This window comes from Monodon monoceros, unplaced genomic scaffold (genome assembly GCF_005190385.1).
Source record: "Monodon monoceros isolate NGI ecotype Baffin Bay Population unplaced genomic scaffold, NGI_Narwhal_1 Super_Scaffold_17, whole genome shotgun sequence".
Classification (NCBI taxonomy): Eukaryota; Metazoa; Chordata; class Mammalia; order Artiodactyla; family Monodontidae; genus Monodon; species Monodon monoceros.
In genome coordinates this window covers 17,355,325-17,370,847 of record NW_021703773.1, presented here as the reverse complement: position 1 = coordinate 17,370,847, position 15,523 = coordinate 17,355,325, and the positions used below count along the sequence as shown (strand labels likewise).

The window sequence follows — 15,523 nt, the reverse complement described above, 5'->3', positions numbered from 1 at the left end:
ACCTCCCATCTCCACAAACAGACAAGATTCCGAAAGACGGGCAACTTCCAATGAACTGAGTTCCAAAAGTTAATCTTTAAGACAGTGGGGTGGAACTTGGCACTGCTGTCATAGAAAGTTTATTGAAAATTATTTAGATTACTAGGCCCATTGTGAAAGTCCTAAAATACAGTGGTACACTGTCATGACAGAACTACAGTAAACTAAGCCTGTCCATTTTAGGGTGTTACGTGCATCTCTCGATCTACTGCAATGAAGCTGAAACCTCTCGCCTCCCCCGTATCCTGAAAAGCACTGCAGTGAGGGACCCTTCGTGGTTCCAGCTCCAGTGACCTGCTCAGGCACTGTACTCAGGCAAGGGCCACATGGGTATTAGATTAAGCCTTTTGATAGATCACAATATTAGTTAGCTTGCTTCCTTTTTAATGGCTAATTAGCTTTTGATGAGGATTTCTCTCTCTTCTCTTTCCTACCATGGAAAAGAATGACTGCATAGTTTCTCTTCTATGCTCCAGCCTCTGAAGAAAATACTAAGCTATTTAAGAGGTTTTCCAAGGGATTTTTATTGGCTCGATACACAGGAAAAATAGAAAATTAAATGGCTATTTATGTTATTTTTCCCTTCTCTTTTCACTAGGAGAGTAGAGGTAAATATTGAGTTAAACATAAATGCTAAGGGTAGAGGTTGTTACTGGAAGGAGTAAACTAATGTTAATCTCTGTTTTGGAGAAAAACAGAATAGGCATTTGGTCACAGAAGTAGATAAAGGACACAGGGGTAAAAAGCAATGGAAAAATTCTGGAAGGAGGGGGTGGTAAGATGAGAGAGCAGCTGGTGATGCTGCCAGACCAGCACCAACACGGGACCAGTCGGGTAAGAAAGGCTGAAGGACAAATACCAAGAACACTCTTACCCTCCACTGGAGATCAGCCCCTGGTCAAAGACAGGAGAAGGGAGTAGGAAATTGGGCTAAGACTGGAATACAAGGCAGCAATGAGTGGAAGAGAAAAGGAAAAAGAAAAATCGTAAATCCTTTAATGAGAAGGAAGGGGAGTTCCTGTGGCAAAGAGCTGTCTGTGATTGGGTGGCTGATATGACAGAGACTAAGCGTGCATAACACCTCAGGATTGCTTGTCACCCACCCAGTGGAAAACATCTGACACATTTCAAACTTCCAGAAGATGTGTAAACAACTATAAGCATCTTTATACACTGAATATAATTTATTTTTTTATAGTGTAAAAATCATTCAAAATAGGGACTTCCCTGGTGGTCCAGTGGTAAAGAATCCGCCTTGCAATGCAGGTGATGTGGGTTCGATCCCTGGTGGAGGAACTAAGATCCCACATGCTGCGGGGCAACTAAGCCCATGCACCATAACTACTGAGCTCGGAGGCCTCAACTCGAGAGCCTGCGTGCCACAAACTACAGAGCCCACGTGCTCTGGAGCCCGTGACACAATTAGCAAAGAGAAAACCCACACGCCACAACTAGAGAGAAGCCCGCGCGCCACAACGAAATATCCTGCGTGCAGTAACAAAGACCTAACACAGCCAAAAAACAAAATCATTCAAAATAAAGTACATGAGTATATACTTTATTAAATTAAAGTGAAAGCATAAAATTTTCACTCTTTTTTCTACAACGGTATTCTAAATAATGCAAAACATAAAAATGTAAGTAAGCAATGTTTAATTATTGATAAAATGTAGCTTGTAATATACATACCACCAAAAACTCCTTTTTATCTACCATCTCATTGCCATCGGTGTCAAACATGTTGAAAGCTATTTTAAAACCTGCATGTGGCTCTGCCAGAAAAGAACAGGAAAAGTATTTGTGAAATGAAAAAAATGTTTTTAAAGTAAAAAAATCCACATTAGTTGTAAACAATTATTCACATTCTATACAGAAATACTTTCTTTAACCAAGAAATTAAAAGCAACATGTTATTATTTAAATATAATAAAAGCTACATGTAAGTATATATATTTCTGCTTCATAAATTAGCACACTTAGTAACACAATTGATAATACACTTTAAATCTACTTGTGTGATACCTGTTGCATAGCACTGACAGTAAAATTTGACTACCTTCCTTCCAAAGATAAATATTTCTTTCTTACCCAAAGTCTGTCAGTTTGTTTAAAAGGAAAATATCAGCTCCTCACATCTGAAGTATTTTTAATATGTCAGCTACTTAGAACAGAAGGAAAAATAAGAATATGACACAATGGAGCAGTCTAAAATCTTGGGAAAATTATAATGGAAATAACCTGTGAAAAAATGTCAAGCATGAGAGATTACATATTTGGGTTTGAACTTCTAGAGGCTTCAAATACAGAAATATAAAGAGAGCTTGAATACTTAATTCTCCCCAAATACAAGGAACAACTCCTTTTCTGAGAAAATCAGACTTTCACACATTACGAACTGCCTTAATTGTATGAACCCTATAATGAGATTCAATCCTTCTTCTCTTTTCACTTCTAAAGCATAAAGAAGAAAACCTGGACAGAAGAAAACTTGAACGTATCCTTCAAAGAGGAGCTCAGTGTACATGCCTTTTTCAAAACATCTGACCTTCTCTTTTAAGATGACTGGCAAAAAGTTTAAAAAGGACCTCTCACAGATACACTTGCCACTACCTGTTGTGAAACCGTGAACCCGGCAAAAACAAAGCACACAGCCCTACTTTCTTAACGGGTAATAGCTGTCTCTGAAAATAATGGAAATGAAAGCCAGTCTTTTATGGAAGTTCACTGTTTTACACGTATTTTAGGAATCTAGACTTATTTTCATTATCATTCGCTTGAGAAAGAAATAAAAAGTTACACCATCTCTGATAACCAAGATTTAAGCTTTAAAAATATCTGAAGACACATAGAAGTCTTCACCAGCATTACTTGGAAGGGAATATTAAAGTAATAAAAAGTAAAGGGGAGAAAACTATGGACAGGTAACATAGATTATCTAGCCCACTTCCTGCCAGCCCTCTTTTCACATTTTTCTTGGTACTAATCTAAACGACACCCATAACTTTTCAATTCAAACTCTTAGTAGTTTCTAAGATGGGTCCTGAACTCCAAATGAAGATTCACAGCATCCAAAGATCCTACCCTTTCTGTAGTAAGCAAAAACCACTATCTGTGTTTTTTCCAACATGCTTAAACCAACCCTGTCCCAGCTCAACAAGTGGCTTTCCTCACCAGTTTTGTTTTACTCGGGCCCATCACTCTGCTGGTCCAGGCACTTATAACTTCTAGTTTTGCATCTAAAGTTGTTCTGCTAACAAGATAACTTTAAAACAAGTCTCTGAGACACTCCTTGGAACCCACTCCTCTACTTTCCACAGTGGCATTCATCACTGACTGGACTGAAATCATCAGAATGGCTTTCCACTCTGGGACAACCTCAGGCTGTCCTATAACTAACTGTACAATACTTGCTTTTCTTCAGCACCAACATTTTAAATGACTTTGAGCCAGGAGGAAAAAAAGCAAGAAAAAAATATACAATTTTTGAAATACATATGTGTGCGAGCACACACACACACCCCAAATTTCCTGCAACAGAACTCCAACATAACAGCATCCATTACTAAATTCAGAAATAACACAGTGGCTGTGAATTTTCTAATTACAGAAGTATAGGAATTTTAAGATTGGTTTCTAATGATACAATTTTATTGATGTTCTTGTTTCCACACATCTCCATAAATCTCCACAATTGGAAATTCCACTAGCCACATTCTTTTATTTCACTCCTTTCTTCATTCATTTGCCAATTATTTTCTGAGAGGCTACCATGTGAAAAGATAAAATCTTTGCCATCGTGGACCTTGCATTCAACTGTGGGGAGAGAGACAAAAACATGTAAACCAGTAAACAAACACTTTCGAATAGTTTAAGTACTATGAAGAAAATAAAACATTGTAAAGGGATAAAAGGGGAGAGATGGAAGAGGGAGTTATTTTAGGGAGAATGGTCAAGTAAGCCTTCTCTAAGTCTTCATATTTCAAAGGAAACCTGAATGATTTTTACTATCCTGAGGATCTTTAGTAAAAGCACTGATGGTAGAGGGAGCAGAAAGTACGAATTCCTGAGGTGAGAATTCAGGGAATAAAAAGGTCAGGTGGCTGGAGCACTGTGAACTATAGCATATAAGTTCCTCCATTAAATGCAACGAAATTTAACTGAACACCTTAGTAAACCCTTCATGTACTTCGTAAGAATTGCTGTATATGAGAGGAAGATAATAATAAAGCTGTTGTAGGATGTATGATGGGTCTTCTTATAGACTTACTAGTTAAAGGACTCATTCTTTCACACTAGTCTTGCAGAAAATGTGATTTGAATGAATGAGTGTAGCAGGAAATTTACAAATCACTACACATCCTGACCTTTAGGCTCCCATGTAGATCCTACCACGGGGATTGATATAGGATATTAAGTGTATAATTTATGAGCATTTTATTTACTACACCGTAAGCCATAATAATATTTATGGTTTTGACCCTTGATAGTACTGTGCTTAGCATTTTCCACTGGCATTTAGACATGAATTTTGCAAAACAGCCTGGACAGACCTAAACTGATTTTCAATGCAGGGGTCACAGGTTCGAGCCCTGGTCCGCGATGATCCCACATGCCTCAGAGCAACTAAGCCCGTGCACCACAACTACTGAGCCTGTGCTCTAGAGCTCGTGCGCCACAACTACTGAAGCCCATGTGCCTAGAGCTCGTGCTCCGCAACGAGAGAAGCCACCGCAATAAGCCCGCACACCGCAACAAAGAGTAGGCCCTGCTCGCCACAACTAGAGAAAGCCCGCGTGCAGCAACGAAGACCCAATGCAGCAAAAAATAAGTAATTTAAAAAAAGATTTATTTCCCAAGATTATGCTTGAGAAAGAAAACTGTATCTAGAAATAGATTTAATGAGTATACTTACTTGTTAAAATACATAAAAGAAAAAGATATTCTGTGTAAGAAATCACACCTAGAAGAAAAATAGTATTAGTTATGCTATATATAAAATATTACTTTCTCTTCATATTTATCAGGTAAAATATTATTCTTATAATAGCAGTAATATTTATAAAGAACTTAGAGTTTTAAAGAAGATGCTAAATATTGTTTTCAATGAGACTAAACTATTACTACAAAATCAGGGTGAAAGAAACAAATAAATTTTACATTGTTTCATATGCCTCTGTAGAAACCCATACAAAAATCACATTAATGCTTCCAGATATACTGGCATAAAAGCAAAATTATCAATAATGTTTACATATAGCTGTAAATTTTAAATGTGTTGCTAGCTTTCAAGGTATGAATCTAACATAAAATAAAAATGTTGGAAATGGTTAACACTGTAAAGTGCTTAATAATTTCTTAGTAACCCTTGAATAAAACATTTAGATATTCTTGCTTAGAGATTTGACTTCTTATTGCATTCAAAAAACACAACTCTATAGTTATTACTTTTCTCCTTTCAAGTTATCACTCATTGTTCTTGATAAGCTTCATGCTTCTATTAAATGTAATCTAAGAAGTTTCAATTTTTACAGAAAGCTTACACTTTCTGTATATTGTATCCTGAGTTCTCTGTAATCTCATAAACTTTAAAAGGAGTTTGTTTGGACTACATAAAAACATACATTCTGTTACTCAAATTCTTGCTTTTGGATTATAACACCCAAAACTAGAATTAATGGCTTAATTGTTTTTCCAAGTGTATCCTGAGAAAATGAAAATCAGAAATAAGCCAATAACACTTATCCAGATACCAGACAGTCCTCATGTTTGGTAAAAGGGTATAAAAATCCTTAAAATAATCAGATCGTGAACTTTAAAACTCCACTTTACCTGATGTTCTTTGAGGCTACCCTCTTTGTTACAGAACAAAGGAAGAGGAGTCACTGTCAGGCAGTTTGTCAGAAGATGTGAAGGGACCGAGCTAGGAGGCCCTGAAAGCATTCCCGTCTTTTGTTTATACTAGAATATTGTGACCTATAGACATAGTTCTGGTTGATTGCCATGAATGTTATGGGAGAAAGATTCTGGAATGGTCAACGTATATAAGATACAATACCTAGATTCCATAGGGATCCCTCAAAAAAAAAGATCTGGAAATGGGCTCTGTATCTCCATAACCCCGTCTCACTGACTGTTGTTCTGACTTGGTGGAATGCACAAGAGGTGCTGGTTAGCATAAAGAAGTTTAATGTCTGCTCTACATCTTTTACTTGATAAGATTCCCCTCACTGAAGGATTATAAAACAGCGAGAGTCCTGATGATGATTATCATAGTAGGCACTTTTCTGAAGTACTAAGTGGTTTTTGAGGTGGTATAATCCACAGGGAAGAAAAACAAAGTGAGAAACTCATGATATAATTTAATAAAAATGGTCAGGGACATATACACACGACCAAATATAAAATAGATAGCTAGTGGGAAGCAGCCGCATGGCACAGGGAGATCAGCTCGGTGCTCTGTGACCACCTAGAGGAGTGGGATAGGGAGGGTGGGAGGGAGGGAGACGCAAGAGGGAGGGGATATGGGGATATATGTATGTGTATAGCTGATTCACTTTGTTATACAGCAGAAACTAACACACTATTGTAAAGCAATCATACTCCAGTAAAGATGTTAAAAAAAAAAAAGGTCAGGGAGAAGGGAAAATATTACTAAACATGAACTGTAGATTCATAATGTTTTTAATTACAAAAATGGAAAACCATTAACCTTTCAATTTATTTTAAGGCCACCCGGGGTCAAAAATAAAATAATAATAAATGCTAAGCATATAGTAATGTTTCCATCCTTAGAAAAAGAGGCTAAGAAAGATGCCAACTAGGTTTCTCTTGAAAATTCAATTTTAAAAAATTCTAAGGCAAGTTCCTTAAAAGCATTACACTGTTTAGTTCCTATATCATGATATATTACAGTTAGCTATTATAACTAAGTCTATGTAATTCATGTTTTCATAAATGCTGTATACCAATTATATTTTTGTAAAACTGCCTAACATTTTCTTGCTGGGTTATATTTTAAACAGACAAAATTAATTTGTAAATTAGTTTTCAATAGTTCTAAAAACTTAGCTTTACAATTCCTCTTCCACCTAATCTCTTTATAAAAAAGCAAGATTCTCTGTAACTCTCTACTTTACCTAACCCTATGGTTCTAAAACTTCTTGGGTACACGAATTACCTTGATAATCCCATCACTATGACACAGATCTGCACTGTTCTACAGTGTAGCCATTGGCCACACGGGGCTATTTAAATTTAAAATAATTAAAAGTAGATAAAATTAAAAATTCAGTTCCTCAGATACAGTAGCCCCATTTCAGGTAATTAATAGCCACATTTGGCTCGTGGCTACCATACGGACATTCCCATCACTGCAGATAGTTCTATTGGGTAGCACTGAATAGATCATCTCCCCCTGAAAAAAATATGCAAATATGCATACAATTTAAGTAGGAGTAGGACCTGCCTAAACCTATGGCTTCCAGATTTAACCCTCCCTCTAACTAAAAAGAATTTCCTTCTTCCGTGCATTTATCTTTCTTGGATTATATTTGATCCAATTGCATTTTCCCATGAGAGGTATTAAAGAAATATTTTTTACATTCACCAATTTCCCTCATTATTCCGAGCTTTGAATTTTCCTGATCCTATCATTCCACCCTAAGATTTGAATGGCAATCTTTAAGACAACTTCCAGAAAAAAATTTCTAAGAACTTTAAAGACACCATGGCCCAGATTTCACAAAGATTTAAAAACCCTAGTTATGAAAAGCCTACAGTTAAAGACAAGGTGTCTCCTCCTTCCAGAGTCCATGAGAACCAGGTGTAAGCAATCTGAATTTCTAATTCTACTTAGGCAAAAATATATGGATTATAACTAATCCTTTATAAAGTATTTATCTTCACATTAAAGTAAATATATTATTTTCAAACCAATATCGGTTGAAATTGATGAATAAAAGGTAAGTTTAGATAATTGCTTTATATTGTTATTTTGTATACTCTTATATTTGAATATGAAAATATATATTTCTAAGAAACATTCCTTTTTAAGATTAAAGAAAGTTTATTAATTAGTTTCTGCTATAAACATTTATAAAAAGTACAATGTAAAAGAAAATTGCAATAAAAGCTATATAATTTGATTGCAAAGACATGTATGAATTAACGAGTTAACGTATAAATAGATATGGGTAATATGGTAAGTTGAAATAGGTGGATTTTGCAGTGAGTGTTGTTTTTAAAAGAAACATGTTCCAATTGTGCAACCAAAAGATATATCCAATAAGCTTTTCATATTGATTAAATTTAAGAAAATCTGCAATTCCCTGGAAGTAAAAGGAAAGAAGAAAAATAGACATTTGGAAATCAGTATTTTTGAAAAATGCTTTCTGTGGGTAAATATCACATATACTTCTCAATATGGTTAAAAAGGTGTTTTTTTTAACTATAAAAGTTCATTTTGCTGTGAAAAGTGTGGAAGATATGAATAGTGTATATAAAAAGTAACATAAAAACCACCTTTAATCCCATTGCCGAGAAACAATCATTATTAATATTTTGGTGTTTTTCTTTTCAGTTTTTTTTCCATGTACATAGACACATTAATTATAAAATTATTTAAACATGAGGAAAATATGTATAAATAGTATAAATAATATAGTATCAATATTAAAATACATAAATACTATAGTTAACTTACCTCTTTCTTTAAGACTTCGAAATAGCTTTGATGATCCTTTCCAAACTGGTGGTGTTTCTGATAGCATTTGATTTAATTCCTATGACATAAGGTATCATAATGCTGATTAACTGGTAAACCACTTACTTATAAAATAGACCAAAAATATTTAAATGCCTATGCAAAAACATTCTCTGCTTAGAAGACATAAGACATGACTGTATTTATACTATTTTATCTGTGGTTCATTCAACCATAAAACCCAGTATTTGCCCACAGTCCAAATGTAAAAATAAGTGATGAAGATGCTACATTAAATTCAATTAGAGCTACCGAAAATTTCAGGTAAACTTAATAACTGGAGAAATACATATATATATATGATAATCTAAGATAAAACAGTGAATTTAAGTTCTGGAGCCAGTTAGAAAAGGATGGTTCCGTGGAAGTCACAGGAAAAGGTGGACTTCCTAATACAGGTCACACATGATCACTGGGCTTCACATACTGTTTTCTGTAGCCCTCTTGGATTTAGGGGATTTTGTGGTAGATGAAGTAACTGGGCAACAGATTATGCTGGGAAAGAATGAAGAGTATTTTAATAGTGACTCAAAGAATGATGACATCAGATGAAGCAGGATGACAGGGTGTTGAGTTATTGTGTCCACCGCTGCAATTTTTTTTTCTAATCTTAACTTAAATATTCAGTAAAGAATACACACTTCAATTGCTGGTTAGCCAGCTTTTTTTCTTTTTTAATCAAGCTGAGGGGGGACTATTTTGGAAAATTTAAACATTTGATTCATTGCTCAGATACTAGAACGATTTTGTATTTATTACACATACTGTGCTAAAAATAAGTGAAAATTATTATTAGGTTAACTGTGAAAAAATTATTAAAGGATTTGGTGAGATAACTTGAAATCATTTGAAATTAAAAAATTAGTGTGCTAAGTAACATACTGAAAAAACAATAGAAATGACTTCTTTTCCAGATCTGACTCTTGCTACTCAAAATTGGTTCCCCAATGGCCCGGGCATCATCACCGGGGAGCTTGTTAGAAATGCAGAATCTCAGATCCCATCCCTGGCCTCCTGAACCAGAATCAATTTTTAACACGATCTCCAGGTGATTTTTATGCACATTCAAGTTTGAGAAGCACTTTAGACAAATCCTTCCTGATGTAGTTGTACCTAAAAAAGCTCTGTGACATTTATAAACCATCTTTTTCATTATAGAGCTGGGTTAGCAGGCAAATAAGGAATCTCTGGGATGCCAAAGGCAGGAGAGGTATTTTTAGGGGATTTATAGACGCCCTGAAGCCTATCTGTGAATCCTTGCTCTCATTTCCTTCCTGGTGTTATTTCTGCACTGCAGGTAATAGATGCCACCTGGTGCTCAGTAGTGTCTGACTAGGGTAGCAATTCACATATGAATAATAATGAGAAGCTAGGATATTTAATGTTTAAACAATAGTAAACTCATAAACATTTTTGTTAGAGCAGGAGATTAAAAAATATTAATATTTTGAGTACATTTTATATACTTTCATTTATACTGTTTCTATTATATAAATACTACCATCTCCATTTTAACTGTTCCCATGTATTCAACTCATTTCTTCTACTTAAACTCAGCTAAAATTTAAGACCAAAAAAATCATAGCTACCTTTTACTGAGTGTCCCCTATATGCTTGGCAATGGGCTAATACATATCTCATTTAATTCTAAAAAATTATCCTCATTATGCATATTTTACTGTGTCTTAAAGAAGATAAGTAACTCACCCGGGATTATACAACTAGTAAATGACTGTCCAGATCCTTACTGACTCTAAGCAGTTTATTTTTGTAGTAATTTAGTTCCTTGTCTGGTCTAGATCATCCAGTTGACATACTAATCTTGTTTTGTGTCAACTTCAGGGACTTTTTTTTCTTAATTTTTATTTTATATTGACATATAGTTGATTTACAATATTATGTTAGTTGCAGGTATACAGCAAAGTGAGTCAGTTATACATATACATATATCCATTCTTTTTCAGATTCTTTTCCCATATAGGTTATAACGGAGTATTGAGTAGAGTTCACTGCAGTGGAGGCTAGGGACTTTTAAGTTTTATTAAAAACTGTATTTCCACTCAGGCGGGAATCTCTCTCCCCTCTCCCAGTGCCTACCTTAGTCTCTTATAGGTAGTAGTGTTGTATGATAAAGAATTTGATTGGCCTTTGTCCCTGGTTCCTGGGAGGAAGACTATATCCTTGCATAATACCAAAGTTTATGCTGAGGAGATGACTCAAGATGGGGGGCTGACCTTCAAAAATAACCCCATGATTCAAGTGTTGGGGCTTTGAACTAGCCTGACCTCTGGGGAGGGGAGAGGAAAGGGACTGGAGATTGAATTCAACCATGTGGCCAATGATTCGATCAATCACACCTATGCAATGAAACCCCCAATAAAAACTCTGGACACCAAACTCAGTGGAGCTTTCAGGTTGGTGAACACATGGGTGTGCCAGGAGGGTGACATACCCTGATCCTTCAGGGAGAGGGCACAGAAGCTGTGTTTGGAACCCTCCTATAACTTGCTGTATGTGTCTCTCCATTTGGCTGGCTTTGATTTGTTCCCTTATAATGATAAACTATAATTCTACATGTAGAACGTTCCTGAGTTCTATGAGTCAGTCTAACAAATTATCAAACTTGAGTGGAGTTGTGGGAACTCTCTGAATTTGTAGCCAGTTGGTCAGCAGTGTGGGTAGTCCGGGACCCCTTGAGTTGCAGCTGACAGCTGAAATGAGGGCCACCTTTTTGGGAAATGGGTCCTTAAATCTGTGGGGTCTGATGCTAACTCTGGGTGATAAGTGTCAGAACTGTATTGCAGTATTGCAAGTAGGGACTAAATAAATATTTGCTGGATTGAATTCATTTACCTAGAATTATAGATGCCTTTGAAAGGCTTTATACAATTTTTCTGAGGACAATTTTTATAATTATATACGTAATATATATGTTATAGGAAAATTAGTAAGTGCAGAAAATAAAACCAGATTGTAATCCAGGGATGAACCACAATTAAAAATTTTATTTAATCTCCTTTTAATCTAATTCTCTATCTAGGCATATTTATACAGTATTTTTGTCATTCTTGTTGCAAATATTAAATCATTTTCTGCATACTGTTTTGTAAATTACTCTTTGCATTAATATGTCATGAGCGTATTTTCCTGCCAAATATTCTTCATTTTCATTTTAATGGCTACATAGCAATTGTCTATATAAGCAGTTCTGAAATGTAACTCTTTATACTTTTAAAAATTGTTTACCCGAAAGAGATATTGCTTATGTAGGTTATATCTATCAATATTTAATGCATGTCGAAATCGAAATGATACATTTTTAGAACACAAAAACACATAAGCACATATTCTATTAGTTCTCAGAGTGATGATGTCATCACTCATCATGCAGCCTCTGGAAAACTCCACTGTACACTTGTCACAGAATGAGAGTAATAGAACAAGTATCTTCTCAGTATTATTAAGAAAATAGTCTTGACTTCATGGACCCCCAAAAAGGTCTTTGCACGTTAAGAAAGACCGGTTTATATTATTTTGCAATTTGCTGTTTTACTCAAACTCATGTTTTTTAGGTCTATTCATGTTGATACACATATCTCTTGTGTATTTATTCATCTTAGCTCTATATTACTGTATTGTCCTTCATATGCCTATTTCACATTCTTTTATTAATTCCTCTACTGACTGGCATTTATATTGTTTCTAATTTTTTTAGGACTCCTGGTATAAGCATACAAGTGTTTCTCTTGTAAACATATCTAGAAGTAGAATTTTTGATATGCATTAGATAGTGCCAAATTTCTCTCAAAAGAGACTATACCAATTTACATTCTCACCTGATTCCTCCTTCTTCTTGTCCTTGAATTACTGGTATTGTTAGATTTCTAGAACCTGACAATCTGATGGGTGTGAACTAGCATCAGATCACTGGTTTAATTTGCATATCCCTGATTACTAGTGAGGTTGAGCTCCTTTACATATATTTATTGGCCCTTCTGGCTATGTCTACCCATTATTTTCTTATTATCTTTTGTATATTGAACTACAGGAGTTCTATATGACTACAAGACACTTAGCCTTTTCTGTTAATAATGGGTCGGCCAAAAAGTTCGTTCTGGTTTTTCATATCTTAAGAAAACCCGAACGAAATTTTTAGCCAACCCAATATGTTGCAAGCATATTCTCCCATCTGTCATACATCTTTTAACATTGTTGACACTGTCTTTTGGTGTGCCAAAATTTTTAATATTTAATTTAGCAAAATTTGCTAATAATCTCCTTTGAGTTCAGCTTTATATATCTTATATATATGTACATATCACATTTATATATGTATACATCACATAAATATATATATATATATATAATAGCGTGCGGGACTTCCATGGTGGTCCAGTGGCTAAGGCTCCATGCTCCCAATGCAGGAGCCCCGGGTTTGATCCCTGGTCAGGGAACTTGATCCCACATGCCACAACTAAGACCCAGTGCAGCCAAATAAATAAATAAATTTAAAAAAAATAAATAAATAAAATAAAATAGTGTGCATGCATACATATACCAAGAGCTTTAACCTACCTGCTTGGAAAGTGACTTCCATGTTTTAGCAACTATAATAAACATAAAAAATTAGATAATACTTCATGTAATATATATCAAAATTCAGTAACCATCTACAATCATAACTCATAACACTGACTTTTATATCTAAAAGGCAAAGTTTTTTTAATCTCAAGATTTAGACCTATGTACGTTATGCATTATGTATTTGTTTCATGTACTATAAACTACTTAAATAATATCAGTGGAATAGAAAACACATTTTCCATAATCATTATCTTACTTTGGGGATTTATGGATTTATAAAGTAAGTTAATTACTCCATGTTAAACATCCTATGGGCTTAAAACACAAACAATGATATTCATTAAACACTGATGTTAGAATATAAAATATTAACATAGAGAAATTATAATTTTAAGGTGTCACTCATGATCTCTGCTGTGTTAGTATCTCTGATTATACTTCAAAGGTCAGGTCTCTCTAGAGTGAAGGGGAAGGATAGGGGCAAAGAGAAAAAAAGATCAAGGAGAGAACAGGTAATGTGATAGAGAGACTCTTGGCCTGTTTTCCATTCTTCTCCCCTAAGAATGTCATAGTTGAATAAAATACCTGAGATCACTTTCTTTTTCTGATTTCTCCTCACATCCCTGAAGATCTCAAACACTATAAATCTCATAATATTAAAATAAATACATAGTCAACATTGCTGTTTGCTTGCTCAGATTTGAACACTGTGAATATCTAATGCTTGTCCAAGAATTATCTCCAGGTTTGTATGTGATTAAGTCCTATAACACAGCTGCATTAGGAACTAGTAAATATCAACTATTTCAGCTACATTACAATAATGACAACCAATAATTTTTCTACATGGCAATGTGGCCATTTCTGTATAGTTAACCATAGCTAACGTAAACAATATATCAAATTCAAGATTATAAGATAGGCATGTTTTGCTTAACTTTCTCTTTTTTAAGCGATGTAATAAGTCATTTTAAGATCAAAAGGGAAAAACTATGTTCTAAAATTTGGCAAACTGATTTTTATGAAGATAGTTTTCTTCTCTATGTAGCAACAACATCCTTTCTTTACCCAAGACAGTTTATATGCAAACATGTAATCAAGTTTAAAATCAAGATTAAAATCACAGGTCTATACAGTAGAATTCAGCATTTAACCTTAATTATAATACTTTACACATTCATTTCATAGACATCCTCCTTTACACAATGAACACAACAATGTAAATAATATTTATTATTCTGTTGCTTTTGAAATATAGCAGTAAGAAAAGAAGAAAAATAAATGGTACAAAAGTACAAGCACATGCTCTTATGCAATGTTCAGAAGCTATTTATCAAAAGAGGAAGTTAGACACTCTTGAGTTTTGTAGGGTTTATGAGATTTCCAGGGTAAATTATTCACAAAAGACATATTCATTCTGCCGGATGTCACCATGTTCAGTATTATTGGCTTTTTTTTTTTAATAAAACTAAAGAGCCATTAAGATTGTTCTTCAAAGGATTTTCTGATTTTCTAAATTCCTTATTTCACATGAAGTTACTGCATATATAAATATAAGGTGAAGAGGGACTTCATTCTTTTGGATATATTTTATTTCTTAAGCTATAGGTTGATGTTTTCATTATATTTTTAATATTTTTATGTATGTCTGAAATTTTTTAACTTAAAATTAAATTAAAATTAAATAATACTTGAAGCTATATGAAAATAGTTACTTATTTTAGTTCTAGATGAACAGTTTACCTCTTAGGTTCTATTTAAGTGGGTAAAACAAGAAATTTTCTTGATTTCAAACACAAAGTTACAATCAACAATCAGATATATATCTCAATTGACATTTATTTGAACTATAATTATTAAGCAAATGTTTACATAGCATACCATTTTCCTGTTGATGTTGCCATAAAATTGTATTAAAGATTTTTTAAAATAATGGTTATGAATTCAAGTGATAATGATTATGATGACAATGACAGCTAGCAATGTTTATTAAGTGCTTATTGCATGTCAGGTATTACACTAAACATAACTGATATCATTCAATCCTTAAAAAACCTCATAAGGCTGCTATTTTTACTTTTATAAATGAAGAAACAAAAGATTAAATAACTTACTCAGGTTCTCAAAGCTCATAAATGA

At 34.2% G+C, this 15,523-nt stretch overlaps 1 protein-coding gene across 9 annotated transcripts in view; it reads right to left on the bottom strand.

Moving 5' to 3' along the window:
• Positions 1 to 15,523, bottom strand: part of MICU3 (mitochondrial calcium uptake family member 3) — a 114,704-nt gene that overhangs the window by 56,285 nt on the left and 42,896 nt on the right. For 8 of the 9 annotated variants that reach the window (XR_003794164.1, XR_003794165.1, XR_003794166.1 and 5 more), the window contains exons 3-6: positions 13,376 to 13,407; positions 8,741 to 8,819; positions 4,952 to 4,999; positions 1,729 to 1,811 (exon numbers count right to left, since the gene is read on the bottom strand). Coding sequence is in view for 2 of the 9 variants with exons in the window: in XM_029226349.1 (XP_029082182.1) it covers positions 1,729 to 1,811; positions 4,952 to 4,999; positions 8,741 to 8,819; positions 13,376 to 13,407 (242 nt within the window). In the remaining 7 variants the exon portion in view is untranslated. The remainder of the gene's footprint in view (positions 1 to 1,728; positions 1,812 to 4,951; positions 5,000 to 8,740; positions 8,820 to 13,375; positions 13,408 to 15,523) is intronic. The other variant, XR_003794168.1, reaches the window with a different exon arrangement.